At 54.9% G+C, this 16,937-nt stretch overlaps 1 protein-coding gene across 3 annotated transcripts in view; it reads right to left on the bottom strand.

The window, feature by feature from the left end:
- The window catches only part of WSCD1 (WSC domain containing 1), a 64,349-nt gene that overhangs the window by 35,643 nt on the left and 11,769 nt on the right, over window positions 1-16,937 (bottom strand). For 2 of the 3 annotated variants that reach the window (XM_025362118.1, XM_025362115.1), the window contains exon 2: window positions 5,175-5,889. In XM_025362118.1, the coding sequence (XP_025217903.1) occupies window positions 5,175-5,601 (427 nt within the window). In that variant the 5' untranslated portion in view covers window positions 5,602-5,889. Of the gene's footprint in view, window positions 1-5,174; window positions 5,890-15,522; window positions 15,751-16,937 lie in introns of those variants that run through there. The other variant, XM_025362116.1, reaches the window with a different exon arrangement.

Below are 16,937 nucleotides of genomic sequence, written 5' to 3'. Positions count from 1 at the left end.
GGAGATGGCAGTCCCGATGCAAAGACGGGTAGGCATGTAAATGTCACGCGCACCAGTGTTTTGAAGGAGCGGCGTGGGAATCTGCAAACACGCCGTCACACGGCCCCCAAGCTGTGAACGCACACCCACAATAGCTGCGCGAGATCTGGATCGGGCACCTGTGATAAAGACGCCGCACGTCTCCGCAGGAAGGGCTGCGTTCCGCTCATTCATGTCATCTGGGGAGCGCGCGGCTGCCTCCAGAGAAATTAGGCTGCCTCTGGGAAGTAACACGCCCAAGGCCTCCCAGCAGCCTGCCAGCGGCTCCCAAGCGGCTTTTCAGTGAGGAGGAAAGTCCCGATGGTCCACAGGCCTGGGTGCTCCATGAGGGCAACGGAGACTGTCTTTGTTCCTGCCAAGAGCCTGGTCTGGGGCAGCGGCTGGGGGAGCCGGGGCACCACTGAGTGGCCTAGGGGAGGAAGCCTGCCAACCATCTGCTTCTGGCCCCTAATCGAGGAGTGACTTTTATTTGTATTTAGCAGAGAGCCGAAATACAAAGGCGGGGGCTGGGCGCGGGCTCACACCTATAATCCCAGCACTTTGGGAGGCCGGGGCGGGTGGATCACTTGAGATCAGGAGTTCAAGACCAGCATGGTCAACATGGTGAAACCCTGTCTCTACTAAATATAAAAAAAATTTTAAAAAAAAATAGCTGGATGTGGTGGCACACACCTGTAATCCCAGCTACTCCAGAGGCTGAGGCAGGAGAATCACTTGAACCTGGGAGGTGGAGGTTGCAGTGAGCCAGGATCGTGCCACTGCACTCCAGCCTGCGTGACAGAGTGAGACTCTGTCTGACAGTAAATGCCACATTTAATTCCACCTCTGCCCTCGCTAAATAACTTCAACCTTCTGTGCCACGGTTTCCTCACCTGTCGAACACATACGTGCCCACCCACACCGCCTCCCCTTGCTCAGGCTCATGTCTCCTGCCTCCAGGTTTGGGCCTGTCACTGTTCATCCCTCCTACCTACCCTTTGCTTCCTGCCTGTCCTCAGGCCTTACATCTCCGACCCTGACCATGCCAGCGCACAGTGGCCTCCCCTTTCTCTGGGTTTTTATATGCTGTGCTTGAAAAACTCATCCACCATCTATACCCTTGCCATTAGCTGTTGGAGTCAAAAATCTTTTACACCTGGCCGGGTGCAGTGGCTTGTGCCTGTAATCCCAGTACTTTGGGAGGCTGACGTGGGTGGATCACTGGAGGTCAGCAGTTCGAGACCAGCATGGTCAACATGGTGAAACCCCATTTCTACTAAAAATACAAAAATTAGCCTGGTGTGGTAGCACATGCGTATAGTCCCAGCTACTCGGGAGGCTGAGGCAAGAGAATTGCTTGAACCTGGGAGGCAGAGGTTGCGGTGAGCCGAGATGGTGCCACTGCACTCCAGCCCGGCGACAGAGCAAGACTCCATCTCCAAATATATATCTTTTACACCTGTGCGTCCTATCTCTGCAACATGATTGAAGGCTCCTAGAGGACAGGAATCACACCTTTACCAGAGCTGGTGACCTCCCGGTGACTCGCCAGGGATAGGCACAATGTCAACATCCACGCCTGACTGTGAACGGTGGGTTCCAGCTCCTAAAAACCATGCTGACATGCCTGGACGGTGCAAAGTTAGGAGCCGAGAGCCTAAATACAAAGGCTGGGGTCAGGCGTGGTGGCTTACACCTGTAATCCCAGCACTTTGGGGGACCAAGGCAGGCGGATCACTTGAGGTCAGGAGTTTGAGACCATCCTGGCCAAGATGGTGAGACCCCGTCTCTACTAAAAATACAAAATATATATATATACAAAAAATTATCTGGGAGTGATGGTGCATGCCTGTAGTCTCAGCTACTCAGGAGGCTGAGGCAGGAGAATCACTTGAACCTGGGAGGTGGAGGTTGCAGTGAGCCGGGATCATGCCACTGCACTCCAGCCTGGGCGACAGAGCAAGACTCTGTCTGAATATATATATATATATATATATATATATATATATATATATATATGAATGAACAATTATAGTACTATTTATTATTCATGGGGACTAGCAGTAATGCACGAAGTACATAAATACATATATATATACACACACACATATATATACACACACATATATATACACACATATATATATGAAGGCAGGGACGGTCTTACTGAGTGCACCAAGGTGCAATATCCTGGGCCCTATGTTAAGGCAAATCAGAGGAGAACAAGCAAGATGGCAGGAGACAGGACTCCCCACCACACCAAGACCCAAGGGACCCAGGAGACCCTCAGACCAGAGAACCCCAGGGCTGAGGAGGGAACAACAGCCACCTTCTCCAATGTTTGCTTGGCTCCCTGCCAGGCTCTGAGCCTCTTCAGGTCACCTTCATCTGGGGACACCCATCAGCACATGTGGCCATGCCCACAGGCACATGCTACTGCCCCCCGCTGCCCAGACATCCAGCCCCATGTGCACCTCTCTCCTTCTGTAAGTCTCAGGTCCACCGCCACTGGCGTGGACCACTGCACGGAGCTTTCACCCACGTCAGTGAGAATGAATCCTTCTCCTCCGCCTGCCTACTTAGCAAAAGAAAACTAATGTTTGAGAAATTTGTGATGGGTTGCTCAGCAAAGAAGTTCCATTTCAGCTTTCAATTAAACAGCCAAAGCATAAGCTCAGGATTATTAAACATTTATCACTGTAGATGGGAAATTAACCACAAGGTTTTCAAGGTGCTTGGGCTCAAGACCTTCCCAGGCTGAGACTGCCTATTGCTGTACGTGCTTCCCCGGCTGCACAAGCTTCTGGGGAAGTGAATGGAAACAGCCTTTGGGAACAGGCTCCACCACTATCTGGCTGTGCCACCTGGGATGTGCGGCTGCCTCTCTCTGAGCCTCAACTTCCCCATCTATAAAATGGGAATATGGTTCCAATTCCACGAGGTAGTTGTGAAAATTCCATAAGGTAACACATGTGAAATGTCTAATACAAGGCTTGGCATGCAGTCATTACCCAGCAGCGATTGTTTTTACCGTTAATATATTGCTATTAATAATGAAAACATTTAAAATACTTTTCTTCCCTGAAACTCAAATTCTTCATCATTAAAACAGTGATAGCACCACTTACATCATAAGGCTGTTTGAAGATTAAATTAAATGAGATAACAGATGTATGTCTATACAATACAACGCTTGGCACGTAACAGATGTTCAAATAAGTAACAGCCATTATGATTCTGATCCTACACTCTAACCTGGGATGTGTGATGGATGGATCAGTAAATATTGGCTGAATAATTAACACGTTAATAAAAGAGAGGAAAAAAAAATTGTTTCAAGCAGTCAGGCTCTGGTTCTTCTGGAAACAAGGAATGGTCCACCTGTGACCAGCCGGCCATTTGATGGAGGGCGAGCCCGGGCCTGGCTGGCCCCGTCTCAGTGTGCAGCAAGGGGCCTGAGACACAGACGGCCCCTCCGTTTGTGAGGAGGAGGCGAGCTCTTTTATCTGGACGCAGAACGAACAGCTTTTCTAACTCCCCGACAGAGGCGAGAATGTTCAGGAAAGAAAGAACTTCCGAGGGATACACTGGGACCCATTCTGAGGCGGATTTATTACTTTCGGCTGAAATGGAGGCATCGCCTTATTGTCTGTGACTCTGCATCTGTTCATTTGCACATCAAAATGGACACTCCGTGAGGCTATTAACGATGGCTTTGAAGATATTGGAATGTCTTTGGAAATTACTATCAATAAAAAACAAACTGGCTATGGAGAAGTTACTATTTTTTCCCTAGTAAACTTACTGACATTTTATTCCATTATGGATGTTGTCCAAGGTATAATGAAATGCTCAGTGATTGATGGTGCCTCCTGCAGCTTCCGCGCCTTGCAGGATCCCCTTTCAGGAGGATGGCGGGCTGCCCGGGCCACAGAGAGACACCCGCTTTGTTTGCAGCCCCAGCAGCTGTCCCGAGGGCTGGGCCGTGGGCTGCTCTCTGCCAGTGAGGCCCGACTGGCTGTGCTTGGCCCATGGAGCCCCACGACAGGAAGGGGCCCAGAGGGCTTGCAAGTCAGCACTCTGCCTTCCCCCATTCTCTGATGACCATGACGGCACAGCCTCCCCAGACCTGGTTCTTACACTGTTCAAAGGAGAGCAAAGTCTTCCTTCAATCCTGGCACACATTCACAATACTGGACAACCTATGGAGGGCACTGACCGTTCGGAATTGCCACCATTTGGTACTGGAATCACATTAACCCTCTCTTTGCTGGATAAGGGGGAAATCTGGGGGCCACTGGGGAGGTAGCCAGAGTGTAGAGGCACCCCCCAGCGGCCCAGGTCAGGAACCATTTACCAACCAACCTGGAAGTAGTGCAATTATTTTAACAACTGATAAGACCATACTGGTATATAAATGTGGATATCAGTTCTGCTTATATCTAGCCACAATCTCTCTTGCTTTTACTGGAGTCCCTTCCATCACCTCTATAAGTCATTAGGGGTAACTTAAAGTAAAGGGGTGCCACTGGTTTCCTGAGACATACATGCTCTGCACTCAGGGCTGAGCCCTCCCCTCTGCTCGTCAGTTATATTTTTATTTTTATTATTATTATATATATTTTTTGAGACAGGGTCTTGCTCTGTCACCCAGGCTGGAGTGCAATGCCACAATCTCGGCTCACTGCAACTTCTGCCTCCTGGGTTCAAGGGATTCTCCTGCCTCAGCCTCCCAAGTAGCTGGAATTATAGGCATGTGCCACCACACCTGGCTAATTTTTATATTTTTTAGTAGAGACAGGTTTCACCATGTTGGCCAGGCTGGTCTCGAACTCCTGGTCTCAGGTGATCCATCGCCTGAAAAACAAAAAAATTGTTGGCCAGGATTCCAGCCAACGTCTGTCTGAATCCAAAGCCGGAGTGCTAAGTGACCTGCTCACAACATCTCAGCCTTGAGTCATGTGGAATTCCAGCCGGTGAGTGAGCAAAACCCTAAAGGACTTCACGTCACAGGCCCCTTCCTGACCTGCAGAGCAGAAGGAAAGAACCATCTAGCGGTGAAGGCTACGAACCTGAAGAGAGAAAGACGACACCAAACCTGTGACCCTGAATAGGGGTCCTGGGAACAGCTCCCCTAAATGCAGCTGAGCGCCTACCTCGGCTGTGGATGGCGGGCCTGGGAGCCTCAGGGCCCAGGGCAGGTGGTCCCTGGGAGTCACTCATGAAGTGGTGGAACCAGCGACGACGCAGCTGACGCAGCTCCGAGTTGCGGCTCCGGAGCCAGCGGGGGCCGGGACGGGGCCGGGTCAGGGGGCTCTGTAGCATGTCCACGCCCAGCAGCAGCTCTGGGCTGACTCGAGGGTCATGCAGCGCTCTGCTGTCCAGCAAGCCCACGCCCAGGGCCACGGCGGCCACTGGCAAGGTCTGCAGGGGGCCAGGTGCCCGGGGGCCCTGTGGGAGGGCCACTCGGGCCCGCTGCAGCAGCAGCAGGCTGCCGGTCATCAGGTAGGCAGCCGTGAGGAAGAACAGCAGGAACTGTGTTCGGCGGAGAAACTTCTGGAGTCGGAAGAAAGGTTTGGCCATGCCCCTGGGCAGCAGGGCTCCTGGCTGGAGCCCCGGGATGGCTCCTAGCGCCCAGGCGGGAGGGAGGCCAGGGCCTCCGGAGACGTCATCCTTGCATCCTGGCTCCTGGTACCTGCCTGTGCTGGCTTGGGGTCACTCACTGTTCCTTTCCCGTTTCCAGTAGGTGTGCAAATGGCACCATTACTTATCTCCAGTGGCCACAGGGTCCTGCAGCTGCAGCTTCTGCCCAGGTGTCAAGGACATCTCCATTCTAGGGCTCCACCGACCCTCATCTCCTGGTGCAGAAATCTGGAAGGTGGAGAAAGAACACTGGGATGTAATAGGAGGGTCCACTACGCGGCACTCCCAGGCTGGGACACCCGTCACCCTGTGCTTGCTTTATCCAAGGGACCAGCTGTGTTGCAGGAGCACTGGACAAAGCCAGGTTTAAATCTCAGCTCTGTTACTGGCCAGCTGTGTCACACTGAGTAGGTTGCTTAACCTTGCTGGGCCTCAGCTTCCCCATCTGCAAAATGGGGATAACAGCTCTCCCCTTGAGGAGTAATGAGGATGATAGAAATAATAAGGAGGAGGAGGAATAGCAGCAGGGGCTCTTTCCTCAGCCCTTCCTGTGTGTCAAGCACTCAGCTAAACACTTCGCATATTATCTCACTTAACCCTGAAACCAATCCAACAAGGTAGAGATATCATATCCCTGTTTCACAGATGAGGAAACTGTGGCAAAAGAAGGCATATTAGCTAGCTTTCCCCAAGCCACACAGCTGGTAAACAGGACAGCCAAGGTTTGGAAGAGTCTGTGTGCAGAGCCTGGACTCTCAATGACTACACGGCCCAGCCTGCCATGAGACACTACCACATATAAATGTACCTAGCCCAGGCAGGACTATGCTGCAGGTGCTTGATATATGCATGTAATCAGCTGACTCCCAGCGGTGCACTGGAACTGTGGGCCCGGGGTTGGAAGGAGCTTCTGCACAGGCTGGTCATTGGCTTTTACACAGGATGGGGCCCAGGGGAGAGAGGGGATTGCGTAGCCTTCCCAGGCCTCCTGGACTCCAGAGGCCAGAATCAAAGGACCAGGGTAGCGCCTGAGCCGTGCACCTGCAAACAGAGGCCGAGCACCCGGAGCAGAGAAGGCGGAAGGCTCTCTGATCTGCCTTCCGTGGGTCTCTCCGCTCCCCAGGACTCAGCTGTCGCTCTGGGTTTCGGTTCCCATTGGCAGCACCTCTGAAGCGTGCTGTTGGGGTTGGCAGAGGGTTCTGCAGCTGCAACGACCTGGGCTGCTGTGTGAGCGAAGCCCTTAGCACAAGGACAGGCTTATCCCAGAAAAAAAGGCCCCCAGAAGCGTGACTAAGCCACTGCCCGTAACTAACTTGGCCCGGGCCCCCCGCCAGGCCTGTGCAGCCACTCAATGGCTGCTCTGTGCACCAGGGATAGATAACGGGTGTGAGAGGAAGGACAATGTTTGAGCTGGCATTCCAGGCCCCCAGAAAGCTTGGAGGCTTGGGACAAAGATCCCAGATAGGCATGAGCCTCTCTGACTAAACAGTGAGGGCCGCCAGGTTCTGAGGCCCTCGGGGAGGGCAGAGATGTGGAAATGTGGGTCAGCTGGTCCTTTAGGCTGGGGCAGAGGTAGCAGACTCAGTAATCAGCAAATGACGGTGGAATTAAATTCTGGGTTTGGAAATTGCAGACGGTTCTCCAGAGCTTCTATTTTCTAGGCTGTGACGTATCTGCCAGGCCCACCCCAAACAGCCTCATCAGATTTGTAAAACCTCAGAGAAAATCCCAAGAAATCCTGGCTGATCTCTCTGCCTCCAGCTTTGGACCCTCCGATCCATCTTCCACAAGGCTGCCAGGGTGATCCTCCTCACACGCAAATCTGATCATGGCGCACCCCTGCTTAAAACCCCCTTCAATAGCTCCCCGTGGCTACTGGATAAACGCTAAGCCCCTCGGCATGACATACAAGGACCCCTTCGTGATCCAGCCCATCCAGCCTCATCTCTTGCCCGGTCTCTTTCTTTGGCTTCCTCATCTCAAATGCAGACATGCGCACACACACTCCACATTCCAGCAGAACCACCAGGAACCACAGCACATCTGCCTCGGTGCCTTTGCACAAGCTACCCTTTATTTATGCCTTTTCCTTCCTCTTCACTTATCAAATCCCTGTGTGTCCTCCAAGGCTCACGCCAGATATTGTTCCTCAGAGAAAGCTTCCCTGAAGATTCCTCAGTCTTTCCGCAGCCCCTGCTGACCCTCAGCCCAGCACTCGCCATCGTAAGGCTGATCAGAACTGTCCATCTACTTGTCAGTCACCCTCCAAAGTCTGTCATCTACTTAGGGCTAGAGGCCATGCCTCTGTCATTTTCCTAACCCCGGCCCCAGCATGAGGCCTGGGAGTGCGGATGCTCAGTGATCTTTGTTTATGAATACATCTTAAAAACGAACGAGACCACAGATAAATTGATACGTAAATCCTGACATCAGAAACCTGCTCCTATGGGGTCAGGGCAGTGAAATCTCAAATGCCACTTACCCAGGGCCATGGATGAAGCCTGAAACGTGGGAGAGACGGAGCAGTGCATGGGCACAGACCCCCAGGCAGTCCAGGAACACAGCTTAATGGAGCTGAGGGCTTTCAGAAGCATGGAGTTAACAAGAGTGCCTGGGCTGAGCTTTATGTCATCCTTTCTATGATGTAATTCTATGAGGAGGGGTCTCCAGGTCTGTTCACAAAGGGGCTCCGGTTACAAACTAGGGATCCCATCCATCCTGCACCACTGAAGGGGAGAGGGTAGCACTCCTGCTGTGAGAAGGTTTCTGATGAGATGGAGCAGAAAGGCAGGCAGGAGCTCAACAGTTCGGAATTTTGAAGGCAGGGTATACTGTGAATTCTGTATAGATTTTCTAGATAGGATTTGGATATACAGTACAAGTAGGGCTGGGGTAGGGAGTGGTCAGAGCGGATGAATCAGGATTCAATCCATCTCACCCAGGATCCCACGGTCCTCCAAAGTATTTTCTGGTGCCCCCCTTCCAAAAGAGGCTTCCCTGGTCTGGGGAGGTAGGTGCTGGTGCGGACACCACAGCCAGCCATGTGCAGGCCAGATTTCCATGGCCCAGGTCTTCTATGAAGCAGGCTGCACTCCCAACTTTTAAAATCACAAAGCAGATTCCTAGCCGGGAAAACTCACTGCGGGTAGGCTGGTAGGGGGAAACAAAAGACCGGGTGCGGTGGCTCACGCCTGTAATCCCAGCACCTTGGGAGGCCAAGGCGGGCGGATCACAAGGTCAAGAGATGGAGACCATCCTGGCCAACATGGTGAAACCCTGTCTCTACTAAAAATACAAAAATTAGCTGGACATGGTGGCATGCACCTGTAGTCCCAGTTACTTGGGAGGCTGAGGCAGGAGAAACGCTTGAACCCGGGAGGCGGAGGTTGCAGTGAGCCAAGATCATGCCATTGCACTCCAGCCTGTTGACAGAGCAAGATTCTGTCTCCAAAAAAATAAGCAAATAAAAAATAAGCATCAGGAACTTGTCACCCTGCCCTGGACTTCCACCACACTTTATAGCCAACATCACAACATGACACTCTCTCTCCTCAAGGCTGGCAGCCCCGCTCCAGGGCAGAAATCACACCTGGTGTATCCATGTTCCCAGATCCCAGCCCACAGCTAGCAGGGCAGTGATGGTAAATGTTTATTGAGTGACTGAACCCACGAGAGGCCTGGGGGTGGGCTGGGAAACTTGGAGCATCTGCACAAGGGCGCACAGCCAAGCCATGAGGTCAGTCAGAGAGCAGAACCGGCCAACACCTGGGGTCGGGGACAGAATCCTAGCCATTGCTCGCCTGCATAGGGCCTGGGAGGCCATCAGCTATACCCACTACACCCGAAAGCCAGAAGGCTGTCCATGACAGTAAACCTACCTCGAGCAAAGCATTGCACAGGGCAGGGCCTCAGGCTCATCTTCTGTTCAATGGGGGTAAATGTGCTTTACGGGATCAAATTAGGGAGTGGACATGAATCTGCTGTGGCTCTGTTCCCTACAGACTGCGGCATGGCTTGGTTATGAATGCAAAAGAGGCAAGCAAGGAAAAGCCGGAGGATGGGCCTGTAGTAGCTGTGCCACTGGTGAAGTCAGACTTGAGAGGCCTCTCCCCAGCTCTGAGCCCCCACAGTCCCTGGAGTGCACCCAGGATCCCACTCTTACTCGCAGCTGATCCCCATGCTGAGGCTGCTGTTAGCAATTGCTTTGTCAATGCCACCATTTATGGAGCATTTGCAGTGTGAATAGGTTGAACTGGGCTGTACCTGCACCATCCACCATCTCATTTCCTCCAGGCAACCCACCAACCAATGCCCTGTATACCCCATTTGAGCACTGAGGTCTCTGAAGCTGAGCCAGGTGATGTACGCTGCCCAAAGCCAGACAGATCAGGGCCAGCACTCAGACCAGGCCACCTGCTCCCAGAGCCTCTCTTATGCCCACTGAGCTTCCTATTTCTCTCCCCTTCCCAGCTCCGGCTTCACACGAGGCAAGATGTATTCTCCAGAGGAGTTTAGTGCGCCTCCGTCAGCACCTTCTTGAGGTCATGCCGGGCCAAATCTCCTAGAGATGATTCCACACATGGGGTCTCCCCAGCCAAGCCTTCCAGACAGTGCCTTGTTGGTGAGTGTTCACGCCCCAGCCCACTGGGACTGGCAGGCAGCCTGGGGCCCTTCCCCTCTGAAAGTCTGGGGAATTTTTCCCCAACGTGTGCTTCCCGTGGGCACCTCCCATCTTGGAACCCTGCAGAGTGCTTCAGGGGAAGGCTGGGGCTGGGGGGGTGGGGGGTTCTATCCCTGCCTGGGGCTTGGCCCTATTGGGGGTAGAGGAGGCACACCAGGGCTGGACAAAGGTGCACACTCACTGCCCTGCCCTGGGGTCACCCTAGAGAAGAGCAGGGCCTGCAGAGGGAGATCCTGAGTTCCCTGTCAAGCATAAGAGGAGACTAATAGAACAAAGGGGCTTCTGGAAGTCTCAGGAAGGGAGCAGGAGTCCAGAGCACCTGGGGACTCAGACAACCTGAGCTTTTGTCTATTACTTTGTTGCCATCTGGGACCGAGGGAGTGGCAGTTGCCCAGCCTGGCTCGGGCTGGTCAGGTGGCCACCTCTCAGCCAGGCTAGGGGTCCAGAGACCGAGGGGTGGCAGCAGGGAGAGGAGAGGAGGCAGTCCCTGGGGGTAGGGGCTGCAGGATAGAACTCGGAGCTGGCCCAGGTGCAGCCAGTGGCCACTGGGGTTCAGTCAGGTGACTCCACCTCCCTGCGACCCCCGGTCAGAGACAACAGGCCGTGGCAGCTGAAGGGAAAATGACACCAGATATCCCCAGAAGGATCTCAGCTACTGTGGCAGCTGCAGTAAGGGCTGCAAATCTCTTAGGACTTGGAGCTGCCTGCTTTTTGCAGGGCAGAAGCCCTAATGACGAGAATAGGGCCCAGAATGTCGCTCTCCAGATATGAAGGTGATGGGCGTCTGGGTCCTAGAAGCTCGAAGCCTCAGCCTCAATGACTGGCAGCCAGGGGGGTCTCAGCTTCAGGACCTGGGCAGAGTACATGCAGGAGCCTCCAGCTGGGCTCACAGCTCCTGGATTCCCCTCCTGTGACTTTCCCCTTGCCCCTGCCCCTGCCCCTGCCCCGCTCGGGCATAGTGCCTGGCTTCTGGACCCCATTCCCTCTCCAAAAGGCTGTCCCTTTTTATCTAAGCAAGTGATCTTTCTACTATGAGGAGCTAATGATGCTACAGCCTGTAATGGCTTCCCAGGGATATACAAGCCAGCCCTGTATCCCACCAGGGCATCACCTGGTTAGCGAGAGATGCCTCAAGCACCCTCACGCATGCCCTTCCACCAGCCAGGGACGCTTGTGCCCCATCTTATGGCTCTGAAATGCTCCAGGCTGTCAAGTTTCAGCTCCCATGCCACCTCTTCCACAAAGCCTCCCTGGTGTCTGGAGCAGAACCACTCCTCAGTGCTAGGCACTAAGCAACGAGGCTGGAGGCTGCTACCAAGTGTGCCTGGGTGGTGTGTGGTCTTGAGTCAGGATTCCCTGCTAATGTCCCTACCTCTCCTTCCAGCCTGAGGGCCTCTTAAAGGCACAGTCAGTGCCTCTGCCCACCTCTGGGTGGGGCACAGGGAATGCCCCTGAAAATAAGTACCTGCTGGACTGGACATCCTTCAGTGCTCAGGGCCATGCTGCCATTACTCACAGGCCTCATGACTGTGTCTCAGAGACTGAGAAAAAGAGCAAGAGACCCACTAAACAAAAATCTGCTGGGTCCTTTGCGGGAACAAGGTCTGGGAAATGCAAATGGGGTGGGATCCTTGTCTTTGATGAGACAAGAAATCTCTTGAGAGTTTGAACTTCAGAGCTTGAAAAAAGATTCAACATTTTAATATGCTGCTAAAAGGGTATAAAACATAATAGGTCAGAACTCCATTCCATGCAAAAGAGGAAAGCCCCTTCAGTTAACCCACTGCTGGGGTTCATATAAATAAAAACTTTAACCTACCATATTAGAGTTCAAGGTACTTTCACCAACTGTCAAGTGCATTGGATGAATGGTCAGATGGAAAAATGAATGAGTGATCTCCCCACACATCTGTGAGGCCAAAATCATTACCATCCCCATCATACAGATGCAGAATCTGAGACAGAGAAGGCCAATTAACCTGAACAAATCCAAACAGCTATTGCTAAATCGCTCTGATTCCAAGTGCATATCATCAGCCATATCACATGATCTTCACGTGTGCAATACCAAGGACAGAGATCCTTCCAAACACCGTGCTAGGGGCTGGGTCCACACAGACAGACAGAGCACCAGCGCGGGAGCCGGCATTTTTCCTTTCCTGGCACCTGATTTGGAGCCTTTCTCACTTTTGAAACAGCCAGTCTCAACCTTTTCCAGCCTATCTCTGGGCTATCTCTTATTTATTTTTATTCATTTTTCAAGATGGAGTCTCGCTCTGTCACCCAGGCTAGAATGTAGTGGCATGATCTTGGTTCACCACAACCTCCACCTCCCGGTTTCAAGCGATTCTCCTGCCTCAGCCTCCCTAGTAGCTGGGATTACAGGCGCACGCCACCATTTTTGTACTTTTAGTAGAGATGGGGTTTTGCCATGTTGACCAGGCTGGTCTCGAACTCCTGACCTCAGGGGATCTGCCCACCTCGGCCTCCCAAAACATCGGGATTACAGGTGTGAGCCACCACGCCTGGCCTGAGCTATCTCTTTTATAGAACCTTATTTTGTTCACTTGTTCATGTGTTTCTTCCACCTGGTGCTGAAAGCTTAAGGGTCGTCTCAAGTCCATCTCAGAACCTGGAAGGCAAACAGGTGTTCAAACCCCACTGAGTGAGTTGGATACAGGTGGACAAATGAGTGGAGTGCCCAACCAGAGTCAGCCCTGCCAGTGGGATGGGGGACTCGGGCTGTGGGAGAGAGCCCAACACACCCTGCTGCACATCCCTGTCCTCAGAATACTCATGACCCCCTCATGTCAAGGGAGCCACCCTCTGGGAGGGAGCTCACATCTCCAGGGTCTTTCAGCAGCAAAGGAAGGGAAGCGAAGTGGAGGGGAGGGGCCTTAACAGCTACCAGCAGGTGCGCTGTATTTTATAGCTGATGAAATTAATCCAGCCCATTCTTCCATCCACTTCTCACATCCACACCAGGAGGCAGGACATATGCAGAGTTCCTCCCTGATCACATTCTCCAAGTGGCACACTTCCGATAATTTTTCAGGCGTATGTCAACACGCTTAGCAAAGCCATCATGAGGAGAGATTAAAGGAAGAATGTGAAGGCCAGCCCAGGAGGCCCAGGGAGAAGGTAGTGAGCGCAAGGCCACGTTCACTCCCTCATTCCCTAGATGAGCAGCCCTGGATGTTAGGGCCATCTCTGGCCCTGCTAGTGTACATGATTATCACCTGCATTTTCAGGCCTAAGACCCTGAAGGTCTAAACACTGAGCTGCCCCAGAGTCCTTGGCCTTGACCTCATTGTGCCTCCAGAGAAAGAGTTGGGGAGCTGGTCTCACCAAGGCTGATGGGGGTCTGAGCCGGATGGGAGTACAAGCTTGGGGCTTCTGTGATGAGAAACACCACTTCCCAAGAGGCCCTGCTCAAGGGGTTCCATCGGGGCCTGGAGGCTCTGGATTCAGAGGCTCTGAGTCACCTGCTCAGGCCGATGCCATAAGGAACCAGCTCTGTGACTCACTCCCCAGTGCTCTGGCTGAACTTATCAGGTTGGCGACTCAAGCTTCAGCAGCAGACCCACTGGTGGGCCTGAATATCCACTTCTGCTCGGTTAGGAAGACAGGAGGAAGAGACAGGAGTCTGGCCTTCTGCCTTACCCCAGCTTCTCTTCACTTCCAACCAGGCATGTTAAAGGCCGCAGGACAGTACCCCATAGAGCACAATGCCCACTAAAGAGAGGGATCCCCTCACCCCAGAATAAGGCATTTTTACAGAGGAGCTGTGGAAATGGCCCTGCTGAGGGCTGGCAGATGCAGCCACAGGTGAGGGCCTTCTGGCGGGGAAGATGAGGCAGTCAGGCTCAGCCACCAGCCCAACCACCGCCAAGCCCCCGTGCCTGGGAGAGCTCCTGCTCTTCCTCCTAGAAACCCTGGGCTCTGGCAGCCGGCTGAGGCCTCTTCCCGGAGGATCTCCTGAGGGCCAATCTAAGTGTGTGGGGGTGGGGAGCATGCTTGAGAGAGACGAACCTCATTCTCCCATAGCCCAAGGAAACCTCCCCTAGCTCTCTCCCCAGCACCTGCAGCCACCGGGAGGGGGTGATTGCAAATAGCACAGGGCAAGCCAGCTTTATACCTCCTCTAACTTTCACTCCCCACCACCCTTTCTGTGCCTGACAACCTAGGCAAATCAGAGGAAAAAAGAAAGGCCCCCACTCCTGATCCCAAAGTGGGATCACCCAAGTGCCTCCGTAAACCTAAGCACGCTGTTCCAGCAACAAGAGGGACGCGGGTATCTCATGTTAGAAAAGTACAGGGGAGTCCTGCATCTGTCCATCTTGGGAGCTGCAGGGGCAGAGCCAGTATGGGGAGCAGCTGGATCCCAGGGCAGGGCTATGGGGCTAGAACTCCTATATCAGCCTTCCCACCGCTCAGCGGAAGGAAGCGCGGTGCTCTTCCCCACCCGCATTCCCGATCAGCAGAGCAGGCATCATCCCAGGAGCACAAATGCTCAGGAGAACAACCAGCGAGGTTACCCGGAGGCAGGGGACCCAGCCAGGTACGCTCCAGAGTAGCCAAGAAAAACGCAGTTTAGCAACCTCCAGTCGTGAATCTCCGTCCAAACCTACGAAGACACAAAGCTCTATACTGGATAATTTTCCGGACAAAATACATACGTTTTGCTTTTGCCTCTGTTCAAGTTCACCAAGAGACGGAGCAAACCCTCCGCTGACCGGAAGCCTCTCTTGGTAGCGGAACGAGAGGGAGCTGCTTCTGGGTAAACGTCGCCGCCTAGGAGGGAGGCTGTGCGCACCCCACACCCTGCCCTCGCCCCCTCCCCCGGGCCCAGCCGCAGCGCCCTCCCAGGAAACGGACGGGCTCTCAGGACTCCGGAGGGCGACGCGGCCCGTGCGGCGCCTCGCGCACCCCCGCCCCATCCCGGCCGCGCCGAGCGCCCCCCGCGCCCCGCACGCACCCGCTCACTCTCCCCTGCCCCGGCCGAGCCACGCCGGCCCCCGGGAAGGCGTCCCCCGCAAACCCGCCCAGCAGCCAGAGCAGGTGCAGCCCCGCCGCGCTCCCAGCGGCGTCCGCACAAACTTGTTTGCCCGCGGCGGGGGGAACACCCTGCTCCCAGCCCGCGCGGGGGTCCGGATGGAGCGCCGGGAGACAGGACTCACCCCGCGATCGCGGCCGGCTGGGACGCCCGCACCCGCGCCCACGGCCCGCCTCCCCCGGGCGCCGAGCCCGCAGCCCCCGCAGTGCCCGGAGCCCAGGAGCCCCGGCGCCCGCACGCCCCCGGCCGCCCGCGGCGAGCGGACCCACGCGCCGGAGCACAGGGCGCCGCCGCCTGGCTCCCCGGGGCTGCTGGCGTCCGGGCTGAGCGGCGGGGCGGGCTGGCGGGCGCGGAGCCGGGGCTGGCAGCGGGCGAGCGGCGGGCGGGCGGGCGGGCGAGCGGGCGCCGGGCTCTGCACATGCTCACTCGCGCGGCCCGGGGACAGCGGCCGGCCGCCGCCGGGTCCTAGAGGCGCCGGTGCGCACCGCCCGCCGCCCGGGGGAGGGGTCGCGGCTTCGCGGGAGGGGGCCCACGCCCTGCCCCGGCCCGCGAGACACGCGCGCGGGGCGGACCACACGCGCCACTACCGAGCAGAGACGCCGCCACCCACTCTAATACACACACGCACACGCACACACACACACACACACCAGTCACCCAGAGCCACAGCCTTTCATCGGAGCCCCACGGGCTCTAACACACGCACCATGACGCTCACACCCAGACACAGACCCACAAACACACGGGGCACTGCCGCGCAGAGGAGCACGCCGCCGCTCTCACTCCGATGCAGACTCACAGCGACAGCCGCACACCGCCTGACACACACATCCCGAACCACTGCTTCCCAGACAGAGACACCAACACCCACACGCAGACACACACTCTCGGGGCTCTGCCCCACTCACCCAGAAGCAGACTGGGCCGCCGTGACACGCGCGCACACGTACACACACAGCCACACAGTTTGTAGCACTCTAATACACACACACGCACACACACATACACACACACACACCGGATCACCGTCCCATGCAGAGCTAGAGACAGACGGTCACAGCTTCACACACATTCACACTCAGAAACAAGCACCTGCTGGAACACCCACACTCTCACACAATCTGAGACAAACCTACACAGGACCGCAGCCCTACAAACACCCTGACACCAGCTCCCGTGTCTACACACTCGGGGGTCGGCCACCGGCTTCTCATACTGCTCCACACCGCACACAGTGACAGACCCACGCCTTGACATAGTCACCCACAGAAGCAATGCCACACACGGGTGCCTACTAACAGACACACTCTCAGATAGAGGGGCACACTGGGCAATCGACCCACAGGTTCTTTCTCTCTCTCTCTCTCTCTCTCTCTCTCTCTCTCTCTCTCTCTCTCGCACACACACACACACACACACACACACACACACGCCGAGGTGGAAAGACGCTGAACAGTCACACAAGTCTATACACAATCCCCCTCTTTAAATAAAGGCTGGATCCAAACCTAAAGATTTTTTCCAATGAGGAGCCCCACC

This window comes from Theropithecus gelada, chromosome 16 (genome assembly GCF_003255815.1).
Source record: "Theropithecus gelada isolate Dixy chromosome 16, Tgel_1.0, whole genome shotgun sequence".
NCBI classification, from domain to species: domain Eukaryota; kingdom Metazoa; phylum Chordata; class Mammalia; order Primates; family Cercopithecidae; genus Theropithecus; species Theropithecus gelada.
Note: the sequence above shows the minus strand (reverse complement) of the source record. Positions and strands in the feature narration are given on the sequence as shown.